This window comes from Ammospiza nelsoni, chromosome 7, assembly GCF_027579445.1.
Source record: "Ammospiza nelsoni isolate bAmmNel1 chromosome 7, bAmmNel1.pri, whole genome shotgun sequence".
In the NCBI taxonomy this organism is placed as follows: domain Eukaryota; kingdom Metazoa; phylum Chordata; class Aves; order Passeriformes; family Passerellidae; genus Ammospiza; species Ammospiza nelsoni.
Window position 1 is genome coordinate 19,390,057 of NC_080639.1, and position 23,599 is coordinate 19,413,655.

Here is a 23,599-nt window from a genome sequence, read left to right on the forward strand (position 1 = left end):
TGAGCGTGGGTAAGCTGTGAATGGCTCATTTTGCAAGTTATAATCACATTACTTCCTCCATATTTTGCCATCTCGTTATCTGGAGAATTTAAAGAGTTTGTCGGGACAGGACATGCCTTCAGTGACACACTGCATATGATGACTATCAGAATAGACCCTTAGAAATGGCTAGGATCCACCAGGCTCTGTAAGTTCCATGGTTAAATGACCACCTGCAGGTACAGGGCATCACAGGTGATATATGGATTTCATGTCCTGCTTACTGTCTTCCTCTAATAAGTTGTTCATCTTAGCTACATCCACTATTATCGCAAAGTCAAATCTTTCAAGAGAAGTCTCCCATTCCATGGCAGCTATGGATATATTTTACTCCACCAAAATGCTCCTGATTCCCTTGTGCTAGAGGCTTTTGGAGATGCACGCAAAGGAATTTGCAGAGATCAGAATCAAAGGAGCTTGTTGTATAAGATGCAGCAGAAAAAGGGTCAAAACAACAGCAGGGAGAAATGCACAGAAGCATTTCTAAATATTGGCCTCTTCCTTCCCTCATGCTGAAGTGTGTGAAGCTATACTTTACTCATTGGAGCAGAAGCAGCCTGCCACTCACAGTTACCCACCACGCAGGATGAAGCTTCTACCAATCCTACAACACTGGAGAATCAAGTGGCAGAGACAGCTTCACTGCTCTCCTGTCACTTGGTTTAAGATTCTATTCCTGCACACCCCTGCTGGCCTCTGGTCTTTGCTGCAGAGACAAGTGAAAAGGTGACTGCAGAACACAGAGCAGGGACAAGAGTACCAGCTAAGACACCACAAGGCCTGGTTTTGGCTAAGAACCAGGTTTATGCCTAGTGGGAACTCTAAGATGTGTCACAGTTCTAGTTGCCATATCTTTACTCCTGCTTTTATAGTCAAGGTAGTTTAAAGCATTGCAACTCCCTGTTGTAACCCTCTAGTTTGATGCTGCTGAGCAGACACTGCCTGAACTAATGGAGGAAGACAGATGCTTGACTCCCAATGATTACAGCTTGTAAACAGAACGCCCAAAGATATTTTGCAAATGACTTACAGCTATGAATTTACAATATACTTGTATGTGTAACCAGTGCTACGAAAAACCCCAATCCTGCTTGAATAAGCCCTTTTTTTGCCAGTATATCCAATTCTTTCCAACAAAATGGCTCTTTAAAAAATATGTTCTGTGTAAGTTCACTTAAAATGTATGGAAAAAACAATCCTGTATTTGTCTATTAGAAAAAATCGCACCTAAATGCAATAGGACAGTTGGGTTAACGCTATGCAGAAAGACAGTTCATGCTTAGCACAATAGGCCTTAGCACAATGCTTTATTCTTGCAGCAATGCCAGCTCTAAGTGAAAAGTACAAGTCATAAGCAAGTACAGCATAAAAAAAACCCTAGGGCCTTGCTGGTGAAAAGGTTTGCTCATTAAGGCAGTGTCTCATGCTGTGCTGAGGATAGAGGATGGCCCACAGCTCAGTTACTGGAATATGGCAAGTGTTAAAGCAGGCATAGAGATATCTACTGAAAACACACAGAATCTGCACATAGGAAAACATTTATCCTCTGTGATTTCATTGCTGCATGTTCGCAGCTGGAACATAAATGCAACTTCATTCAAAGAACAGCAATAAGCTATGCCTTAAAAACAAGTCATATGTAAATGGGTCTGGCTGGAATCAAGGTTATTAGTACGATAAAATTGTGCATAAGAAAAATCATATGCTACTGCAATCTCAATTTGGTATTTGTCTTAGCTAGTGCTTTAAAAACAAGGAGGTATCACAGTAATTTTTTTACCAACTCTGTTGTAATGTCTCGCCATGCACTAACCCTGTGGTCCTCCCTCTGCCAATCAGTGGTTGAAGAGCATAGTATTTCATCAAGAAATTCAAGATAATGCAAGGAAGTTTTTTGTTCAATTTACTAACAGAAATGTGAGAATTCTACCAGCTGGTAACTGGCCAGTCAAAGTTATGTTAGCTATAATTATGAACAAAACCTTAAATTAATACTTTGAATTTTGACCCCCTTTTCACAGAATGGGAATTTGCTACTTCTCAAAGAAAAAGAACAGAATCAAAAAAATCTGCATAAGTTTCACAACATACCTTCTGGAAGATACAAATTATTCTTATATTTAAGACCAAATCCTGCATCCCATAAAGTCTACAACTTTCTAGTTGAAAACAGAATTTATTGAATGTAAACAATTTTTAAAGCTGAGAACTCAATGGACACTACATAAAATGCCCATGTCACAATATGAACTATCAGTAATATGTGGTACCTAATGCATTAGGTGAAATTTTAAAAAAATATTGTTATCTAGAGTTATGCAATAAAATTGGCCCAGAGGAACAACTAAAAAGAGGAGCACTACACTTCCTTAGTATGTCTTGAGATTTACACAGACAAAGCTCCAAATGCTTCTGACACAAGATGAAAGGTTGAATTATTGTCTACTTACAGGAGTATTTGATTGTTCAGTTAACTTCTGCTCCCACATCTTCAAACGTCTCTCCCGTTCCTTTAGTTCCTGCTCTTTAAAGCTCAGATCACGCTCCAGTTTCTTTAGTCTCTCTAAGGTTGCCTCAATTTCACATCTGCACGGAGACAATTTGTTACGTCTTGTCTTTTCCTGACACATATAAATTGTTCATAATTTCCCCTTGAATGTTAATTAAATGTGAAAGGCTGAAAAGTACAATACTAACTCAAGCAGTTCATTTAATTACCAAATGCAAAGTCTTTCACGTCTTTAGGAAGAAATGGTAATGTTTATACATCAGACCATAATACCTTCAGTTGAAGAAAAATAACATTTAAAAGAGTAAAATACCATATAACAAAAACATTTTTAAAATGAAAATGCCTTCTTTCCCCCCAACATCATGAAACATGATCTGATCCGTAAAGCTAAGAACTGGTAATGCGACAAGCATTAACAATACAATACAGGCAGTCCAAGAAGTCCATTTGTCTGGGTTTATAACTTGACTATGAATACTACTTGGACTTACACTCAAAATTAACAGAAGCATTTTGTGGGGGAATGTTTTCCCCACTTACCTTTCTGTTTCTTTAGGTGAAGATACAAAAGCAAAAATGCAAACTGTGATATGAGCCAGCCCCACAAATGGTTACAAATACAAGCTTCTCAAGTTTGGAACAGTTGCGAAAAGGATTTGGTTGACTTCTCTCCAGTTCCCACCATACTTGCAAAGTTATGAAAAGTAGGAAGGGCAGGAAATGAAGGCAGTACTCTAAAGAAGTCGCAGATACCAGCTGTATTTGGTTTCACTGCACGTACCTCCCTTAACAATGTAGTTTCCTTTGACATACTTTCTGATGGATGGTGTATTTTAAACACATGAACTGAACTGCTCTTGGAAAAGAGTTTAACAAGTTTTGCACTACACAAATACACAGAAGGTGAACAACAATTCTGTCACCAAATTCAGACGTATATTTTGCTTGTGGGGTAAGAAAAGAAAAATCTCCTATTAATGCACTTAACATTTCTGTGCCTTTTTGGGAGACTGTGCACTGTATCTTGACAGTTGTGGGAAGAGTCAATCACAGTGTCTCGTTTTTCTCCTTGAAAAAGTGAGCTCCTAAGAAGATAAGAAATCCTAAAGAGAGCTCCAAAGATAGCTATCTGGACTCTGCAAGGTTAAACATTCTGCTCAAATTTCCACATTATTTTTCTTGTGTTAACGTGCTGTGAACAAAATATGCTCCTTCTCATGTTTTAAAAAAGAAAGTAGAAGGACTAACAGAGTTAGCTGTCATTTCTGTTTGGGGTGGAAAAAGAAAATTACTTGTTTCTGTAAATCTCGTGTCCTGGCATGGAATGATTAAACTCTTCTCGACTAAAATAGTTCAGCCTCTCAATGTAGGAAAATAGTATACCCAAAGAGTCTAAGCAAATAAAATAATATGAATTTTCCAAATTCTACGAATTTCTCATTTTGATAAGACATCTCTGTCAGAGAGCATTGCTTAAAAAGTACACTGAAAGGATTCAGAGCTCAAATAACCAGAAAACCCTACTGCAAACTTTACCACCATGCTTAATTCTACTGCAGAAATCAGCCACCTGGGGGGCAAAGGCATTTATCACACTTGAGTCCTGCTGAGTGAGCTGTTCTATGTGGTGGTCAGAACAAATGCCCCTCATAATTATCATGCTTAAGATTTCAAGAAAAATTCTCTATCATATTTAGGCATGCATAAATTAAGACTGATCCCTGTGCGGGGTAGAAAGTGGTCAGACATCATAATAAAGAGACAACAAGGGAACAAACTAAAAGGCACTGGACCAAAGGTCAGAAAGTGACTCATCCCCAGACACCCATATCCCTCATAAACCCCTTTTGTCAGGTAAAACACATACTATGCTATCTACTGTGGAAACTATAGAGCAATTTGAGGGCAGTTGCACTGCTTTTCTTAGTTTGCCTCTCATCATCATTGCTACTTACATACAACTCTATAATTTTTTAAATATGTAAATTACATTCTCTTTTAAAATAATATTATGCGCTAGGGGAGTCCTGGTAACAATAGTTTTCTCTGTGTCAAAAGTCTATTTTGTACTGTAATTATCTCTCTTCATTAGACAGAAACTTCTCTTAAAATAAAAGGTTAGTCTGCAAAAACAGTTGTATTCTGAAAAATAATTCCACTGCATAATGAAATTGTGTAATTAAAGAGAAAGCTACTGTACATTGCCCAGTTAATGAGTCTTATTAAATGAAGCAGCTTGAAACATTATACATGGTAGGACATGTGGATTTGTTTGCTTCTGTAGTTCTGCAGTGTGAGTTTACTGGTTTTTCTAGAATAGTTTCATTCTGTGACACTGAAGAACAAATACTAATACATTATTAGAAATGATCAAATGACATTCACAGATTAAACACAATGACTGGCATTTCTTTATATGCCTTGAATTGCTACTAATACACTAATGTAAGTATCATTAATAAACTATTTTAATCATTGGAGTAGCCACTCGTGGGGAGAGGATGGAAGGAGAGATGCAGTTAGTATATATGACTAAATGCAGACAAATGGGATCTCTCACTGAATTGGAACATCATTACTTCTACAGTAATTTTTTTTTACTGTAATACAAGTGACTTCAGAAAGGGCTCCAAAAAGATCACAGAATTTGAACTTAAACATAGGGCCTATGCAACTAGACCTATGCAACTCAGGCATAAGGTACTGCCCCTATTTTATTAATAACAAAAACGTGCTGAACATGTGTGGAACAGTTAGGAAAAAAGACACTGAATTATTTTAGGGAAATACAGCACAAGCAAATCATATTGTGATATTAATATAAAAATGAATACCAGAAAATGTTGCAAATAAGACTGCATTATATAGATAAGTCAAAGCATCGTTCGTGTTATCAACTCCAGCAGTCACATATAGGCTCAGCCCACTGTCAGTTTTCATGCCAGCCAGTCAGTGATACTGAAGACTCCAGTTACTTGCTGCTGCAGATACAATTTTGGCATGTCTATATAAAAAGGACCTCAGCTTGCCTTTTTTTAAGAGTGGGGAAAAACACAATCCAGTTTGTCTGAGCTTTGCTTTGCTTTGGTAAGTGCAGCATCCTGGTGAAAGTGCAGTATCTGGATCATTAATTCAGAGGTCCCTCAAAGGAACACGCATAATTTTTGCCTTTCCCAAGCCCACCCTTCTCCAGTGCTCGGATATCGAGGCTTCATTAAAATTCCCTATTTTGTGGTAATATATCTCATACTTTCCCTACTGCTGGTTTCACTATCTCTTTGCAAATCACTATGGGATAAAAAACCATGGGAAAAAAAATCAGTAAAAGCAAAGATTTTTCAATACAGAAGTTGAAATACATTAAACTAATGTGCAGTTGTTTTTAGTAACAAACTTAAGACTCTTTTAGTTTATCCTTTGGGACCACTTTATGCATCTTTTATCTATTTCAGGTGGCATAAATTCTGTTTATTCGGCTAAGCATTCACGAAAGCTTCCATTCTAACATGGCTTTCACATCAGGGCAGGAAGCTGTTACCAGAATTTGGATAGGAAAGCACCCTTCCAGCTTCCAAACAAGTGCCCACATGATTTGAGCTCTTTCTGAACGTTGTGTTTTCATTTCAGCTCAATTCAAAAAATCATCTTTGCTTTCAGGCAAATCATGTCCCATCTTGAATTTTTATTTTCTCTCTCATATTTCCTTGTCTCTAAGCCATTTATTCTTCCAGAAAAAATGTCACATTTCTTTTTAACACAAGTCTCCATGGTAAAAAGTTTTTTCATTACTTGATAGTACCAAAGAGTTCTTTGTTGCTACATGGCTTTTCATTAACACCTTTTTAGACATTCCTCATCTGAGAAATTTAGCAACAAATGTGCAAGCAATACTTGGGCCACTTGAGTCACACTTCAAGAAATAAACCGATTAAGTAAAACAACGTTTGTCACCAAATGTCAGCTAGTACAGCTTTTATTTTGCTATATTGGCAAGATTTAAGTAGTTATTCACCTTTCCTAAAGGCAATTGAGTATCTGCTCATCTTCCAAACATTTTTAATATAAGAAACCCCTCAGTAGGATGTACTTTTTTCCCAACCCTCCTTGTTCCATCTACTGTCAAACCCATGATATGATGCTCAGAGTCTGCATAAACAACGGTGCCATGCAGTTGGGGTACTTTAAACACTACCTGGAGCGCTCAGCACTGGGATCTGGGCGCAGGGCCCAGCGGGTCCCGCAGCAGCAGCAGCAGTGCGGGGCAGGGCCAGCTGTGCCCGCAGCAGCAGCAGCAGTGCGGGGCAGGGCCAGCTGTGCCCGCAGCAGCAGCAGCAGTGCGGGGCAGGGCCCAGCGGGTCCCGCAGCAGCAGCAGCAGCGCGGGGCAGGGCCAGCTGTGCCCGCAGCAGCAGTGCGGGGCAGGGCCAGCTGTGCCCGCAGCAGCAGCAGCAGTGCGGGGCAGGGCCCAGCGGGTCCCGCAGCAGCAACAGCAGTGCGGGGCAGGGCCAGCTGTGCCCGCAGCAGCAGTGCGGGGCAGGGCCCAGCGGGCTCTGCGGGGCGGCCCCGCGGGCGGCGCGGCGGGCGCAGTGCGGCGCTGCCGCCAGCAGATGGCGCGCAGCCCCCGCCGCCCGGCCGGGTCCGGGGCCGCCGGCGGCGCGGCCGAGCCGGGGCGGGCCCGGGCCGGGCTATTTATACCCCGCCGTGTGACCGGGGGCGTCCCAGCGACAGCTCAGTTTTTCCACTCGCCCCATTAAAAATCTATGTCTTGCTTTTCCTTGGAAGGCAGCGGAAGAAACGCGGGATTGCCGGGCTTGACACAAGCCCCATCCTCCACCCCGTCCCGGTTTCTTCGATGCAGGGAATCTTTTGGTATTTGTGCTCACTGCTTATTCGGCATAGAGCGAACGCTTCTTAATATAGAGTGAGGCACGATCATCTGCAAAAATCATCTCCCTGTGCAGATCTGTTTTCAATATTCCATCTCAAACAGAAGGATTTACTGGGAAGCAGCAAGTTTTCTAACACACAAATAAGCTTCAGGGACAGGTTTTTGAAGTTTTGACACATTCCAAAAAAGAGGCTGAAAGCTTTACTGCAAAACTGTAATGTAATAAAATTGTCTCAAATCTCATTTCCATTTCTAATCACTTATGAATAACAATTACAATCAGCAATAACTAAAATCATATGCTCAAGCAATGCTGGAACACCGTAAAAAATGGGACTGGCATGGGCATGTGCTGGATGTGTGAACACACAGCTGACAAAGGAGAGAACACATAAAAAATGGTAGAGTGCATTCAAGTGAGTACAACCCTGACTCGGAAGGTATGGTTTTTAGGCCCCTTATCCTTCTTTGATTTTAATATTAACATCACTGATACACTTTCTATGAAAATTGCATCAAACCTATATGTTATCTGACTTCTTTTGCCCCCACACTATTGACTGAAACCCTGTAATTGGTTTTAAGATGTGAATCACAAAACCATAAATATCATGATGCCTAAACCACTGTAATAATAAATATAGGGTACAGCTAAGTGCATTGGCTCCTAATACAAGTTTCGCAACATTCTGGGCATTCCTGAAAAACAACAAGGTAAGTTATGTTCTAAAAATACTTCAAGCACACATATTTTCTACCAGTACATCATTGGAGTCTGATGTCTTTCTGAAAAAAGCCACTCATACCATTTCAATGTAAAACCTCATCATATCATCTTGGAAGGAAGAAAACTTACCTCCACTCTGCCTTGTTATGCAGGAATGAGTTACACTGGTCTGGAAGGTTGCTGTCATTTGACATAGATTCCAGGATTGAAATAATCTGCTTGAAAGATGGTCTTTTCTGAAGAAAAAAGAAAACCAAAACAGAGCATTTGCATTGCATATAAAACTACTAGAACTATCTGCAGGAAATTTTCAACTGAAATCCCACAATTAAAAGGAATTGCCACACTTCTTTCTGACCACAGCATCCTACAAGAGGACTGTAAATCTGTAAATGGTTTCTTTTTGTTCTTCCATTAAAGGAAAGTTTGAGAAGAGTTGCACAGGCTAGTAGGACTCAAGCCTTAGCTTATTCTGCCATGTCTACTAGTAAAACAGGATTAAACATTAGAATCATCAATCATCTAGATTCTTAATTTGAAAGAATAATTTTTCTCAAGCTATGAGAGAAAATGCTTCCAAATAGAGAAGGCTGGACCATCAGTACCTGGTAATTATACAGATGGCCTTTTACAGGTATTAATATAAACTCTGGTGTGTGAAAAAGCCATTTAGCTGCCTATCAAAAATAAGTTTCTGGCTGCAGTTCCCCTCTTGCAGAGGAGATACTTTCAGAAAAACTCTCACTTAGCTACTTCAGGAGCAGCCAGGGAAGAAGTGAAGACTGAGGCTAGGGAAGGATGTCTTGCCTGGCAGCTAAGCTCATGTTAGTGGACTCTGTGCTCTTCTGTCCTGGGCTCATTTACTGAACTTTGTTCCAGGGCTCTCGATGACCCATTGTGCTCACAAGTGAGAAAGACCAGGTTATATTTCTCGGGTTTTTTGTTTTTTTTTTTGTTTTTTTTTTTTTGTTTTTTTTTTTTGTTTTGTTTTGTTTTGTTTTGTTTTGTTTTTGTTTTGTTTTTTTCTTTTCACTTTTCCCTTAGTCCCAAAGGGAAGCTGTGAAGTAGGATAATAACTGAAAACTGAAAAAGCCAGTTAAATGTGTTTCTTGAAAGAGCACTGACTCTGTTAGTCTGTTTGACAGACCCCAGACAAGGTTGAGACAAAAGGTTGAAACAAAATGTAGATACATAATAAGGGGATGATGCACATTCTCTCTCTGCTGTGCCTTTAATTATACCATTTCTGCTAAAATTACAGATGCTGCAATTAAAACGTGCATTTTAATTTGGGAGCACAAAAACAATTAGGAACAATGCTGAGGTGTCTCTCTTGGGAAGATCCAAGTGATTTCCACATTATAAAAGACAGACAATTTCTTTATTTTAAATGTCAAACAGCATGAAAAAGTGTCAAATGCATAACAAAAAGAGAGACAAGCTCTCTTATACTGTAATGCTGCACTCTTCGGCTGTAACTGGAGGCTTTGTCTGTCATTTTTTGGTCCACCTCCATGATTTCAGGCAATGGGCAGTTCAGTAAGCTACACACATTTTCTCTGCCACAGACATGCTTGCCCCAGCACAAGTGCTTATGCAATTTTCTCCCCAGCCCAGCATGCAGAGAGGGGCAGACTGGGCACCCAGAGCTCACAGCAACAGGTACCAGTTAAGCAGCAGGTCATTGCTTGCACTGGTGACACAGTCCCTTGTATGGACACCCAGCAGGGTCACCCTGCCCTTACAGGGGCTGGGGAGGCAGCTGTCCTCCCCTCCACATGCATGATGGTGCTGGACCTGCCCCAGCTGAGCAGATATCCTGAACACACCCTGGGAAGAGCCCAAACTTGCTGGTCAGGAGTGGGCTGCACTGGGCGCACGGAGCACAAAATCCATCCCTGGTACCACCACCACTGACTCCAGTGCAGTTTTGGGGCAGAAGAACCTTTGACCAGCCTTCACACCCATTTTGTTCCTATGGCTGCATCTCTTGTGACCACACCAGTGGATGTGAAGTGTTGAAGGGATTCAAGGGCCTCCCAAATGGTGAGAAGCTTCAGGTGGCTCCCTGAAGGGTACTGCAACTGCTACACATTGTCCCACAGACTGGCAGGTACATAATGTGCCTATACAAAACAAATTCTATTGTCAGGAAGACACCAAGGGCAAACATTCCCATGCTGCATTATCTACAATATTTTATGGACTATTCAGGATAATTTACAAAACACATCTATGAGTTTGGCTTGCTCCTTTTTTTCTCAGGTGTTTAGAGGAAAGTATAGGGCAGGGCTGACACTAAGCGAGTACAGTTAGCTCTGCTATCAGGCTTGCCTGGAGTAACCAGAGTGAAGACAATGACAGAGAACAGGGCTTTTACTAAGGGCAGGCAAAAGGATCAACCAACTGATTTGGGAGAAGCAGCAACAATCATGTGGTGGGTCCTGCACTACAGGCAAAGGGGCTGCAGAGTTGGTGCAACTGGAGCTGGAACAAATGCAGACAGAGTCACACAGTAATGTCAAAGTACTGTACATCTCTGGCTGTGAAAATTCTGTAAACTACCAGCACTTACCCTGACAGCTTTGCAGCTGCCAGATTTACAGGCAGCAGCTTTGCATGGAGACAAACCTGACAGGAAGGCACAAGCCTACACTGTCACATGGCTTTTCATGGTTTCTTGCCCCTAGGAAAGGATAATTTCAGATTTAATAAATGCATTCTAAATGCAGAGTGGTACCTTGGCTAAAACTGGCATGAAGTGATTTGGGAAACTGGGAGCCTGAGCTGAGAAACTCCAAAAAAAAAAATAAAAATCTTCTTTTCAGTAGATAACTGCTTAGCACTTTCTAGAAAGCCCTTATAAGGGATTCTTAAAATATCAAGGCATGAGTCGCCTTTGAAAACTGTTTCCCTTTATATCTGTGATGTCTCATACTGAAATCTTTAAAATATATGCCCCTCTAGAAATAATTCTGGCTAATGTTTTCATTGTTTCCTTCCACTCAGTATTTCTTACTGAATAGGTCTCCATAAAATCAGGATATTTAATCCATATGTCTTTCATTTTTTGTTTCTTCTCTGTTCCCAGTTTTCTGATTTTCATTAAAATACTCTGTAATTTATAAACATCTTTGATGTGGAAAGAAACTGAAGGAACAGATGAAATGAGAAAGAATTATTCACCTCCAACTCAAAAACAAGTAACCCCAGTAAACAAAGACACCAGTGATGAGCAACCTTGTTTCTACAATTACCTAATACCCAAGCAAAAAGCAACTTGTTCGGTAGAAATTGTAAGGTACGAACTCTTTGTTTCAACTAGCAGTTTAAACTGCATAAAGACTACCATTCCAAGTATCACATGGAGCACTACAGGTATTTTTCTCCATGTGTGAAGAAATTCTTAAGAATTCAAAGCAATATTAATAACTATGTCTGAAGAAATTATGGTGTGAGCAGTGTCTGACACTCCAGCTGCTCTGCAGCAGCTCTCCAAGCGTATTCCTTTGCCCCACCATAAATGCATATCCCTCGTTTCTCAGGGGTAACCAAAAGTTACCTCACGAATTCTGTGGGCTAGAAGTATGCACCTTAGCAACTGCTTTTGTGCAGCTGACATACTCAAGCTCACCCCTGCTTGACCTTCAGTAACTTGTTCATGCATCAACGATCTGATTTTCTAAAGCTAATCCTGGCAAAAAGGGAATGCTGCACAGAGCACTATTTCAGAGGAGCGTGCTCCATCTTTTGGCTCAAGCAGGCCACACAGCCCTTTATCAAAGCACTTGGAGAGCTGTGAGTAGCGACCCTTTCCCAGCACGTGACTGAATAAGTCAGTCACATGTCCAAATTGTGACCACAGATTACTCCATTTCAGTCATGTGAACAAAGCTGTAATTGCCTAACAGAAGAAGAGCTGCACGAAAAAACTAGCAAAGAGCAGATTGTCAGAAAAACCCCACTCACAGGAGATTCATAGTTTGCATGAATTCTGGGAACAATGTTCCCCAGGAACCAGTGCACACCCAGATAAATTACTCTATCAGACAGAACTCAGCCTGATGGTTAAGCATCATTCTTTTATAACATGCAAATCCCTCCCTCTCCTTGAGAAACAGCAACAGTCTTTTGGACACTTATGGATGTGGTTCAAACAAGGCAAAGTGAGCTGATCTAGTATGTGACAATTACAGAAAAGAAGCTCCAATAATTCTTATTCTGAGGTCTTTGGTAGTGATGCTGACACTTGGGAGCAGTTAGTAAAGATAAGCAGTCGGCACTGAAATTCCTCTTCAGTAATTACTGACCTAGAACTTAAGCAGCCTACCTGTAGATTCAAAAACTTGAAGCATTTTTCTCCCCTCTCCCCCACTCTGTGGATACAAGGAGGGTATTAAAAGAATGGCAATTATATGTGCGTTCATGTGGAAATCACATGTCGATGAATCTCAGTCTTCCAGATCCATTCTGCAGGAAAGCAACCTCTTGCTTTTAAAAGAGAGACCAATAATGCATATTTCCTTTCTCATATTATTCTTCTATGGCTACTCTTTGGTGATAAATTCTAGTTTAGAGCACCTATATGCTCTCATTTCTCTTGGAATTAATCTTGGTCTCCTTGAAGTAGTTGCTAACTTTCTCCTGAGTTTAAAGAAATTAAGTTCTTCCTGGTGCCTTTACTTGAGAAAAAGAGCACAATTTCCTTTGCCTAACTATTCTTCAATGTCTCAAATATTTTTATAGGCAAAGGAAATAGATGTTTATCCATCCTTGGTACTAAAGCTAGTATGCCCACAGGCTCTTTTCAGCCAGTTTTATGTGCAATAGGATGGTCACAAAGTCCATTTAAAGAAGGTAACTCTCATAACCTACACAAGCTTTTACTGTCTAAATACTTATTCAATCCCTTCCTTGTAACAGCAGATTAACAGTAACAATAGTGCAGCTCTTTTAACTTTTTATTCTGTTCTCATGGTTAAACAGCACTGCTATTATCATATTATTACAGTACAGTCATTATAAAGCTCACTATTCAAGCCCTAAGGGAACAGATTAGGAAAGGTTTAATGTTAATTTAGAATGTGTTGCTGCTATTCCTACCCATGTTTTATGGATTAATTTATTCTTTACTTATACTTGTGTTGTTTTCAACACCAGTAGGGCACAGAATTGGACCTTGAAATTTTTATTTTATAATGTGATGCTTACATACATCCAAGAGGGATTAAGTATTAACCTTTGAAAGAAAATATAAAACCCACAATTTTCCCACTTGCTCCAAAACAGCTACATTTTTGCCATCCTACCACATTCCCTGTCATTGTCTTTAATAGTTACAAAGTTAGCAGCATAGCAACTCTTGATCAAAAGGGAGAGAGAGTTATTTAGGTATAAATATATACACACACTAAAAAAAAGTCCTGGGTATCATTGTCAAGAAATGTGTCAATGGTGTCAGCTCAGACTTCTCCCCCAAAGAAATGCTAATGCACTTTGCAAAACAAGGCTGGGGTGGTGGTGCAGAAATCAAACACACATTTAATTACCTTTGAATCAGCATCCCAACATTGGTGCATCAGTTCTGCAAAACTTCTGGGACAACTGCTTGGAATGGTTAATCTCTAATGGAAAGAAAATGTATCAGTTACTGGAAGCGTTTCCCTTTAAGCTGCTACTAAGTAATTTCCTATGACACCAATAGACTTCAAAGAAATAAAATACACTCTCTCTTTTAAATACAATATAAAAATGTGGAGACATATTAGAAAGAAAAATCAAAATTACTAACACTAGCAAGAAGCATAAATAATTTTTAATAGACCTATAAGAAAGTAACATATCAAATGCACAAATGGGGTTCCTTAAGAAAGCTCAGAGAGAAGAAGCAAAACCAAGACAAACGGTTTTTAATACTAAAACATAATCATTTGTGGAGGTTACTGCATAGTATTTTAGGTTGCTTGTCAGATAGGCATAATGCACAGCCTGCCTTAATTCCTTTCTCCCACATAAATGATCTAGCTGTTCAATACTATAATCACTTTTGACACACAAATAGCTGAAATATAGATTATATTAAGTGAGTTAAAAAGAGTTAAGTGAAGCTCTACATGACACAAGAGACGTTTCATGAGCCTGTGGTCAGAAGGATTAATGAGGACATGCAGATCTCAGAAAGCACTCACAGAGCACAGTGAACTCATAAATATTTCCTAATGACTGAAGACAAGGAGTTGCTGGTTATAGCCAGGACCACTGACTACTATAGTTTGCAGCTATAGTTTGGTTTCATTTGCTGAGAGTTTTAAATTAGAAGATTTTTGCATTAACAGCCTGCCTCCAGACTGGAAAGCCTAAAAGCAAATCCTTTCTCACATACACAGATACGGAAGCCTCTCCAGCTGATTGCACATGCTTCCAACATTACAACTGAAGGAGATCCCTCTGCTCTCACTAAAGCTGTTAACTGACTTCAGATGTTTCACATTATATAAATAATTTTTAAAAAGTTAGATAGAAAACCAGTTTCTCAGTGAAAGTGAGTCCAAATGTAAGAAGGGTCAAGCTGGAAAAAGGGTACTTGTCCTCTAAGAGGCGAGAACCAGGAATTACATTCCTGTTCACACTATCGTCTCAGGAAGACCCTTTCATCTGCCCTACTATTGCCATTTCAGAAGCAAAGCAGAACAAGTTATGTCACTCTGTACCATTACATTACTGCAGTGTGACCTGCAAAGCCTTACAAGACACAGCAGCCAAAAGTAAGAGTTAAATCCTGTTCCAAAAGCATTTGAACCCAGAAAGAACTGGAAACATGAGACACAGAGGCCAGGCACTGCAGAAGTCTGATTATCAATGTCATAACTTAATGTGCAAGGGTTTCTGTGGAAGAAATACACAGAAATTTGTACAAGGCACAAATAAGTTGCAGTGGTGCCTGATGTCTAATTGAGTCATTGGCCTAAAAATACACTGGCTAGTCTTGCTGCAGTATTGTCTGTAACCCTCGGTGTTCCAGGAGGTGGACAAGCAGTAGCAATCACCACTTGTCTCACTTGTGAAGAATGTTGCCTATATCATATGTAACATAGAGGTAGCAGGATCCAAATGTCATAATAAAGAACACATTTCTCAGTAGCAATTTATTATGAGATCATGTCTAGCATAACCTGAACTCTCACGCTTTGCTCTTCTTTAAAAAATGGCTTTAAAAAATCTCTACCAGAATAAAAATAACACTGTGAAATTATGCATAGTGTCAAAAGAGATCCATACAGACACATTAGAATCTACTCCATTTGCTAGCCTCAGGCTTTACAAAGGGGATTTTTCACCTTATGCAATTATGCTTTGGCCTCAATCCCTCATTGATTTTAACAAAAGACTTGCAATCCAAAAAATGGAGGAGCGGCTGTTGTGGACTGGAACCATGCAACCCTGCTGATATCAAGAGGCTGAACTGAGAGCAGAACCTGACCCTTACACTTGTTTTGGGACACAGAAAACTAAGAAAAGTAGCACAAGCTGACTTTTCAAGGCCTATGCTTTTCTACCCATGTCATGGCCAGAAAAAATTAAAAGTATGCAATGCTCTCTAAGCTCCCTCACAGCCCCCTTAGAAAACTGGTAGCAACAGGCTAGTGGTACCTGACAGACAAAGACCTGGCTCTGAGAATGCACCCCTTAGGTTTCTCTAGCCATTAGTAAAATAGTCATATCTACATTTAGTTCATACTGGATTTTACACAATTCCTTGCTCTGGAAAACTGCAGAGAGATGTGTGTTGTACTCTCAGACATGTTTCAGCATGTGACTGCATGTCTTTACAACATTCCCAATGCCATTCTTACCCCTTACATAAAACTGCATGTGGTAGGCACAAGAGCCAAATACTGTTGATGGAAAGCTTTAAGGTTCCTCCTTCAAAATGATGTGTGAGGCTTTTCCTGGACTAGAAGAAAGAGTGTCTTTGTGCCCCCTGCTCTCATAAATGCAGTAGAAGACCACATTCACAATCTTCACACTGTTAGTGTAGCATTTCCAACTAATTGGTATATCACACTGGAATTAATCCAGTCCTCAAAAAGAAGAAAAAAAGAGAGAGGGAAAAAAACACCAACAAAAAACATTAAACTAAGAGGAGGAAACCTAACTCCTCTGTTTAACTCTGAAGCATTTTGAGAAACAGTTTATGTAGAATAATAGAAATCTGTATTGTACAGCCGGTGCCTCGCCATTGTAATGTTTCCCATGCTTCCGCTGTGTCTAGATAGAGGAGGTTTCATCTTTGTGGAGGATTTCCATGCTTGTCTGTGTGTGGTACAGTCACAACTTTAAATGTTTTTTAAATGTAGTTACTGTCTTTGATATCAAGGGACTATGTGTTCAGATATACGCTCACATGTCCAACTAACTGAAAGCTTCAATTTGTGAGGAGAAGAAAAGCGAGGCTGGGGACACTGTACAAACGGTGTTTACACCACTGAAGTGCTTTTGAAATGGAAAGACTCTGCATGAGGAGGCTTGCAGCTATGCCACAGCCTTGCCGATACCAGTGAGGAGCTCATCTTCAATGTAGTGTTGAACGTAGGTGGCAAAACTGTAATTTCTCTCTTTTTTTAAAACTATTTTTTCTTCTTTTATTTTTGAAATTTTCATCTAAGCGGCAGTTTCTTGTACTATAGTGACTCCTGCTGGGAGAGTTAAGTTGAAGTAGCTGAAGGTCTCTTACAGATATATCAACTCCCGGCCAGTAAAAAGATGTCCTAAACGCAGGAGATGGAGTTAAACTGTTCCCCTACCTTGGACGCAATGGCTTCTTTCATCACTAAGAACAAACCCCTAGGTTTTACAATTGAGACTGAGAAACTAGTACAGTACTTGTACAATTTTTGATCTACAGCATCACGACGTGAAGCTGCAACAATTAGATGTAAAGGGTCCATTCATGAGGAATAACATCACTTTGACCCTTTGTGTTAGCTCCTACTGCTAATCTTTCCATACGCGTGAACTTACTTTCAATTTGAAGAAGATGAAAAAGTCTTTTGCAAAACCCCAATACTGTTTTCTGATCTATGTACCTGAATGTAGAAACGTAGTCTTACCTCGTTTTTTTCCACTACAAGCCAAGCTACTTGTAATCCTTCCAAGCCTTTAAAGGGGACCTCCCTTGTTAGCATCTCCCAGAGAACCTGGAAGAGAAAAAAAGAAAAGAATTTTTATTTCTGTACTTTGTATTTTAAATACATTATTAAACCTTGATACAGCACTATTCTGTATCCAATTACCAGGCAACCAGTTTTCATTTGCAGGAACTTGGACTGGTGTTTGTGTGCAAGATCCTCTCACAAAATTAATTTGAATGTTTCTGCTTTTTCCTCTACAGAAAAGCTAAGATGAAAAACTGGGTTGCTTTTTTACTATCTTTGTACACTATAAAGTTCACATTTGGCAACTGGGTCTTGGGAGACAATGCTCTTCCTCTCCTTCTCAGCTCCAACTAGACATTGCTGCGCAGTAATTTTTCATTTAAAAATATTTCCATGTGACTGCAACCAGTGAATATGACCCAAAAGGTATTTAGCTCCTTTGATATGCCTACAAAAATACAATTTTGCAATCAAAACTGTAATTGTTTATCTCCAAGTATGTGATCATATTAAACTAAGCAATATACAGCACATAAAAAAATCACTTCTTCTCCTTGAGTTTTTATAGACATGCTGTCCTTAGCTAGAGAAAGATCTCCTAGTTTTGCATGTTTTTAGCCTTTTGATAACACAGTACCCAAGAATCTAAGCTACTCTGTAGAAAAGAGTTTGGCATCATCAAAAAGGCTTCAAGTCAATGAATCCAACGTGTTTTTCTGCCATTGGGACAACATATTGGAATTCAACCAAATTAATAGCACTTTGTACCTCTACTTGTTTATGTCCCCCCTTTTTTTTTTAAGAAAAACTTTCATAGACACATCTGGTTGAAAATATCTACAAACTTTTTCTTCTGCTCATTTATCAAGTATAACAACAACAACAAAGAATCTTTAATGCAGGATTTGCCAAAATGCATTAAGATCCTTATACAAGTCTCTATATCCTCAGTGTTTGGGTTAGTGCCCAGGTTTATTCCAGCTGCATCATTTTGAATGGACTGTGGACAGCTATGATGATAATGAAAAAGCAAATGGAACAATATTGACAGATGGGGGTCAAGCAAAAAAATGCATTGAAGCAGAGTTGGGCCTTTATTCAAGTGAACAGGGAACTCCAACAATAGACCTATTTCAATAATTCTGCTTGAGTCAGAAGACTGATTAGTAAAGGTAAGGGTACCTTGGAAAAATAAGAACAGTTTTTCTGAGAATAAGAAATATATGGGGAGAACTATCACAGATCTATTCAATTATCCTGTTAGCTTCAGTTCAATCCTTTCAGAAGGAAAAAAAGGCACCTCAGTTGTAACTCAAATTATCACTTCTCTACTGGTTGAGAAGGAAATTTAATTGTGAGAGAAGGAAAAAAAAATTACCAGTCCCATGTACTTCAGACAAAAAAAGCAGTGTATAAAGGCAGTGTATAAAAAGTCAGTTTAAAACAAAGGTTCCTGGACCAAATCAAACATGTGGTTGAGCAGCCCTGCAGAACAACCTCATCTGTTGGGACTGTACCATGACACTACAGAGGAAAAAACTCAAGTTTGCACATCAGATAGAGCAGTATCTAAATAACCTTCCAGTAAAGAACATAATGAAATACATGTTAAATGTCTTCAAGAGCCTTGAGTTGGAAAACTACTGCTGGGCTATCTTTCTTTCAGAAGACTGTAAATTTTAAGAGCTGTCTTGTTTCATTCATGCACATATGGTTGTGCAGAACATTTTGCACCGAATTCCTTTATCATGACACCTTTAGTGTTTATTTCCACTGCTCCAACAGATCACTGCCTCCCTAAAGCAACAGTGCTAGCTAAAAATTTGTCCAAGACTGCACACAGTTGAAGAGAAAAACAGTAATTTGACGCAATAGGAAGGATTTTTTATGATGCCTTCATTTTACTAACAAATGAAAGTAAAAGATACGGAAGTGGGATGCTGGAAATCCTTGCATTTACTTACACAGGTTTAGAAAATATTTTAACAACAAAGCAATTTTCATATTCAGGCCAAATATACAGAGAAAGCCTTTCCTTCCAACGGTGACGTGTCTCTATTTTCAGTTTTACAGGAGTTTCCACCCCTTCCCATGGACTAGCTACCCTGAATCATCAGCTAAGGTGAATGACTGCATCAGCAGTCTTTTAAAAAGCAGCAAATGGGTACTGTCTGCATTCTCACTTGCCTCTTGCTCTCCCCAGGGTGATTCAGCAACAGACAAGGACCTCAGCCTAACTTACCCCAGCCTCTTCATTGTGAGGTACACTCTGTTCATTTTCAGAACTGGCTCACTTCATATGGAAATTATTTTATCTTTACTGGATCACTTCATATGGAAATTATTTTATCTTTACTGGATCACTTCATATGGCAATTATTTTATCTTTCCTTTCTGGTCTACAATCTAATTGAGACTGACGTGGTTCATTTTCCCTCCCACATGTAATGGTGAGGATCCCCTCCTTTCCCAATCACATCACATCTCTGTGATGATGGACAGCACATGCTCACAGAGAAAACAGCCAAGCTAGAAACAATGATGAAAAACAAAGCAAGGCCATTTAATATAGTGCAGTAAGCTGCAGCCTCTGAAGATGCTGGACTCATCTTTGCATATAGAGGAAGAGAAAGGAGAGATAAATGTATGAATGTTCACCCTATACACAAACCTGACTATAAGAAATAGGTGGTCTTCAGAAAAAGCTCACACATTTACTTCTGTCAGCTCAGCTGTGCATTTCAATTCCTATCCTCTCAATTATGTGACAACAACCCAAAGGAAAAACTAAATCCACAACACCTCTACCCCATACCCTGTCCCCACACTGGTGCAAAGCCAACAAAGATTCAAAGTGCCATGTGGATAGGAGAACATCCAAGTTAGTAATCTGAGGAAAAGAAAACACTCTGAACACCTTCGCTGAAAAAACTATGCTTTGTCTGGTAAGAAAGTGTTCACAGACAATGGTCAGGAGCCACAGTTAGCAGAGGTACAGCAAAAGCATTAGCATTGCACTCACAGAGGTGCTGCCCTTAGGCATGAAAATTAGGTCTGTCTTCTCTGCATTGATCCAACTGCAGTTAAAGATCGCATCATTCTTCTCAAAAAGAGTAAGGGATAACCCCTGGAGCTGGCCAACATTCCCTCTATAAATAACATATGTTCTCATAACTAAAGCAGTGTTTGAACAGCTGCTACATTTAATGGCAGTCTCTAGGCCACCAATAGCCAGTTAATGGTTTTACTTATTTGTTCTTGTAAATGATAAAATAATTCAACTATATTGGATAAGCTTTCTGCGATTAAATACATTTATACTGATACACAAACACACACTGTGGTCACTACAAACAGTTCTGCCAGGATAATATATTCTGAGCATATGTCTTCATGTTTTTGAACAGCTTTTAGAGTGACACTGTCATTCCACATACACTTTCCTATCTGGCAGAGACAGCAAGGAATGACAGAGATGGCAAGGAATAATTTTTGAGCAACACGAAGTGACATACAAGTCAGTTTCAGGGTTGATCACTTGTAACACTTGGTTTTAGTTGTTTAGAGTACAGACTTGGAAATGGATCAGAAAGAGGAACTACAGCATGGCTGAAGGAAAGTGTAAGATCTCTCTTTGTGTGGTAATAAATTCTCCTTGAAAATTTCGCTTTAGCATTTCATGACAGTATTATAAATTATTGACTATGTATCTCAGAGAATATATAGGCCTGTTTAACCATCCATGAAGGGCAGGACAAGCTAATCTAAATATTAGCTATAAACATGCATACAACTGTTCACAAAAAGGAAAATTCATTTCAGCTGAGAAGCAGCTCAGACCTATGAGGCTGCAGAAAGGCTTCAACACTTCATGGAAAAGAGCTCTCGCAGAGCTTAAGCAGAACATTTAAAATCACAGATGGGTTTGAAGAAAGAAAAGACTGTCAGATAAAAAAATAAAAGAAAGGAAATTAAAGAAAACCATGGGAAAGATGACAAATATTGCAATTGAAATATCTATTCCTAGCATCTTACTAGTTTACATTTTAAAGGATTCTGTTCTTTGTTAAGAGGACTTTAACTGAAGTAAAGCAGATTTGTCTCTCTAGCACAAAAGCTGCTGGCAAGTGTTATGCTTCAAAAAGAGATTCTTTACATTTTGTTTTATAGATAACAATAAGAGACAAAAACACCCTTTCTCAGATTTCTTGTTTTCAGACCCCTAGCTACTTCTCTGGTAGTTATAACACTCATTATAGTGAGATTCCAACTTTCAATGTTATATTCAGGCCATTTCTTGCTGGTATAACCCCCTAATATCAGTTATTTCAGAAACAGAGAACTTGGGCCACTGTCATTCTTCATTTCTACCCATCTATCTCCTCTGAAAATAATGCTGTGCCAAGATTAGAGTTATAAAAAGAATAATTACACCTAAGTGCTTATGAATTCATAAGCTTCTACTCACAGTAGAACACATTAATTTAAAAATAATGTATTAAAAAATTGTGGGTCATTACTAGACATTCTAAAGTAGCACTACACACCCATAACAATACTAAAATATTCTGGTAACACGGAACTGTTTTCATAACGAGGATAGTTCAGTTTTACCTCCAAGCACAGGACTGTCAAAGGAACCTGACTTTTTCAATGAGGTCAAATAAACTTTTCACAACATACTGTTCCCAAGGCACTGTTAATACTTGACATGATAAGATACTAAACAACTTCTTACCTTCTCCCAGTTTGAAAACATTAAAGTCTATTCAAACTAGGATGACTATGTGAGAAGTTTGAACTATAACACCATGTTTGGAATTTTTCCTCTAATATTGTTGTTCTGTTTTGAAACTGGAACTGTTTTGGAACTGTTTCCCGTCAGTGGACAATATGTGATTACTTTCAGTAACAGTTTACATTAATATTTATATTTGTTAGCTTATGTTCTCTTACTCTTTGTGACCTAGTTCAGTTAAGCAAGCAAGGATTTTGAGTCTGACCATATAGGATCCTTGCAAACTTTCAAACTTTCAGTGGTAAGTGATGTCACATCATGTCTCAAAAATTTTTCTCATTATAAACAACTGTTTGGCAAAAAGTTTAAGTCACTCTCCACTGAGACATCAGCTTAGATGTGTACAGCCATAGGTGCTAGCTTAAAATCACAGTGCCTCCCTCATATCTACCTCCTCCCATTCCTCAAAGACAGAGACACAACATTTGGCAGGTAGTGAAGAATTTATCATTCTGCCACCCACTGTTGAATCCAAACAGAAAAATGGTTAATGCACCAATATGCATAGAAACTACAGCCCCACTTCCTTTCATTTTGCCCCAAATACTCTTTACTGTCCTCTGCCAGAGGAAGGCTATGGGCTTAGGCACACAACTGATGTGACCAGTAGGGCTATTTCTAGCCTGCTTTGTATTGCAGAGCAAAACTAAATTAGAGTTTAACTGTTGACAGAGTAAAGTAATTCACATTACTGAATCTGAAAACCTGACATTCTTATGAACTATAACTGATTCCTCACCCTTCAGCAAAGCAGTGCTGGGCTTCTGTATTTTCAGATGGGGTCTATTCTCACAGATAGTGATAGCAGTGTCTTTTAAACAACTGAGCATAGAGGAGCTGCTTTTTAATAAAAATCAGTGACACTCTATTTTGGGGAAAGTGGAACGCTAATGTTACCCCCCGTTACAAGACAAGCTTTTTCTCTTTAGTGCCACAAAAAAAGCCCCACAAGCAGAGATTCATGACACTTTCAGTAGCTCCTGAAAGCCTTTGGACATATGCTGAATAATTGTGGAACTTCCTACACTGGCATGCTGCTAATCTAATGAGATGCTACCAAACATGCAAGATACTGTGTTCTTCCTATCATTTTCAAGCATATAATTATAAATAATGGGTCAGTCACAGAAGGAACTGTGGCATTTCTTGTTGTTCTTATTTAAAACTACTGCAGTTGCAGCACATGAATTCTGTCTCACTGCCACAATGCACAGTGAGATGAGACACTCACCACCCCGTACGAGTACGTGTCACATGTTTCAGACACTGGAAGACTCTGAATAACTTCTGGGGCCATCCATGGGAAAGTGCCCACTAATGACATGTGCGTCGTATGGGAGTGGAATCTTGAGGCACCAAAATCACAGATCTGGCAAAAATAAATAAAATATTAAACTGGTATTGTGAGTATTGACCTCATTCATCAGACATAGAAACATCCAGTCAAGCAGCAGCATCTCTCAACAAATAATTAAAGTGTCC

The 23,599-nt window shown here is 39.3% G+C and overlaps 1 protein-coding gene across 2 annotated transcripts in view; it reads right to left on the minus strand.

Moving 5' to 3' along the window:
• Window positions 1-23,599, minus strand: part of MAP3K20 (mitogen-activated protein kinase kinase kinase 20) — a 92,431-nt gene that overhangs the window by 33,022 nt on the left and 35,810 nt on the right. For both annotated transcript variants that reach the window (XM_059476158.1, XM_059476159.1), the window contains exons 7-11: window positions 23,349-23,486; window positions 17,275-17,361; window positions 13,714-13,788; window positions 8,294-8,400; window positions 2,490-2,625 (exon numbers count right to left, since the gene is read on the minus strand). In XM_059476158.1, coding sequence (XP_059332141.1) covers window positions 2,490-2,625; window positions 8,294-8,400; window positions 13,714-13,788; window positions 17,275-17,361; window positions 23,349-23,486 — 543 coding nt within the window. The remainder of the gene's footprint in view (window positions 1-2,489; window positions 2,626-8,293; window positions 8,401-13,713; window positions 13,789-17,274; window positions 17,362-23,348; window positions 23,487-23,599) is intronic.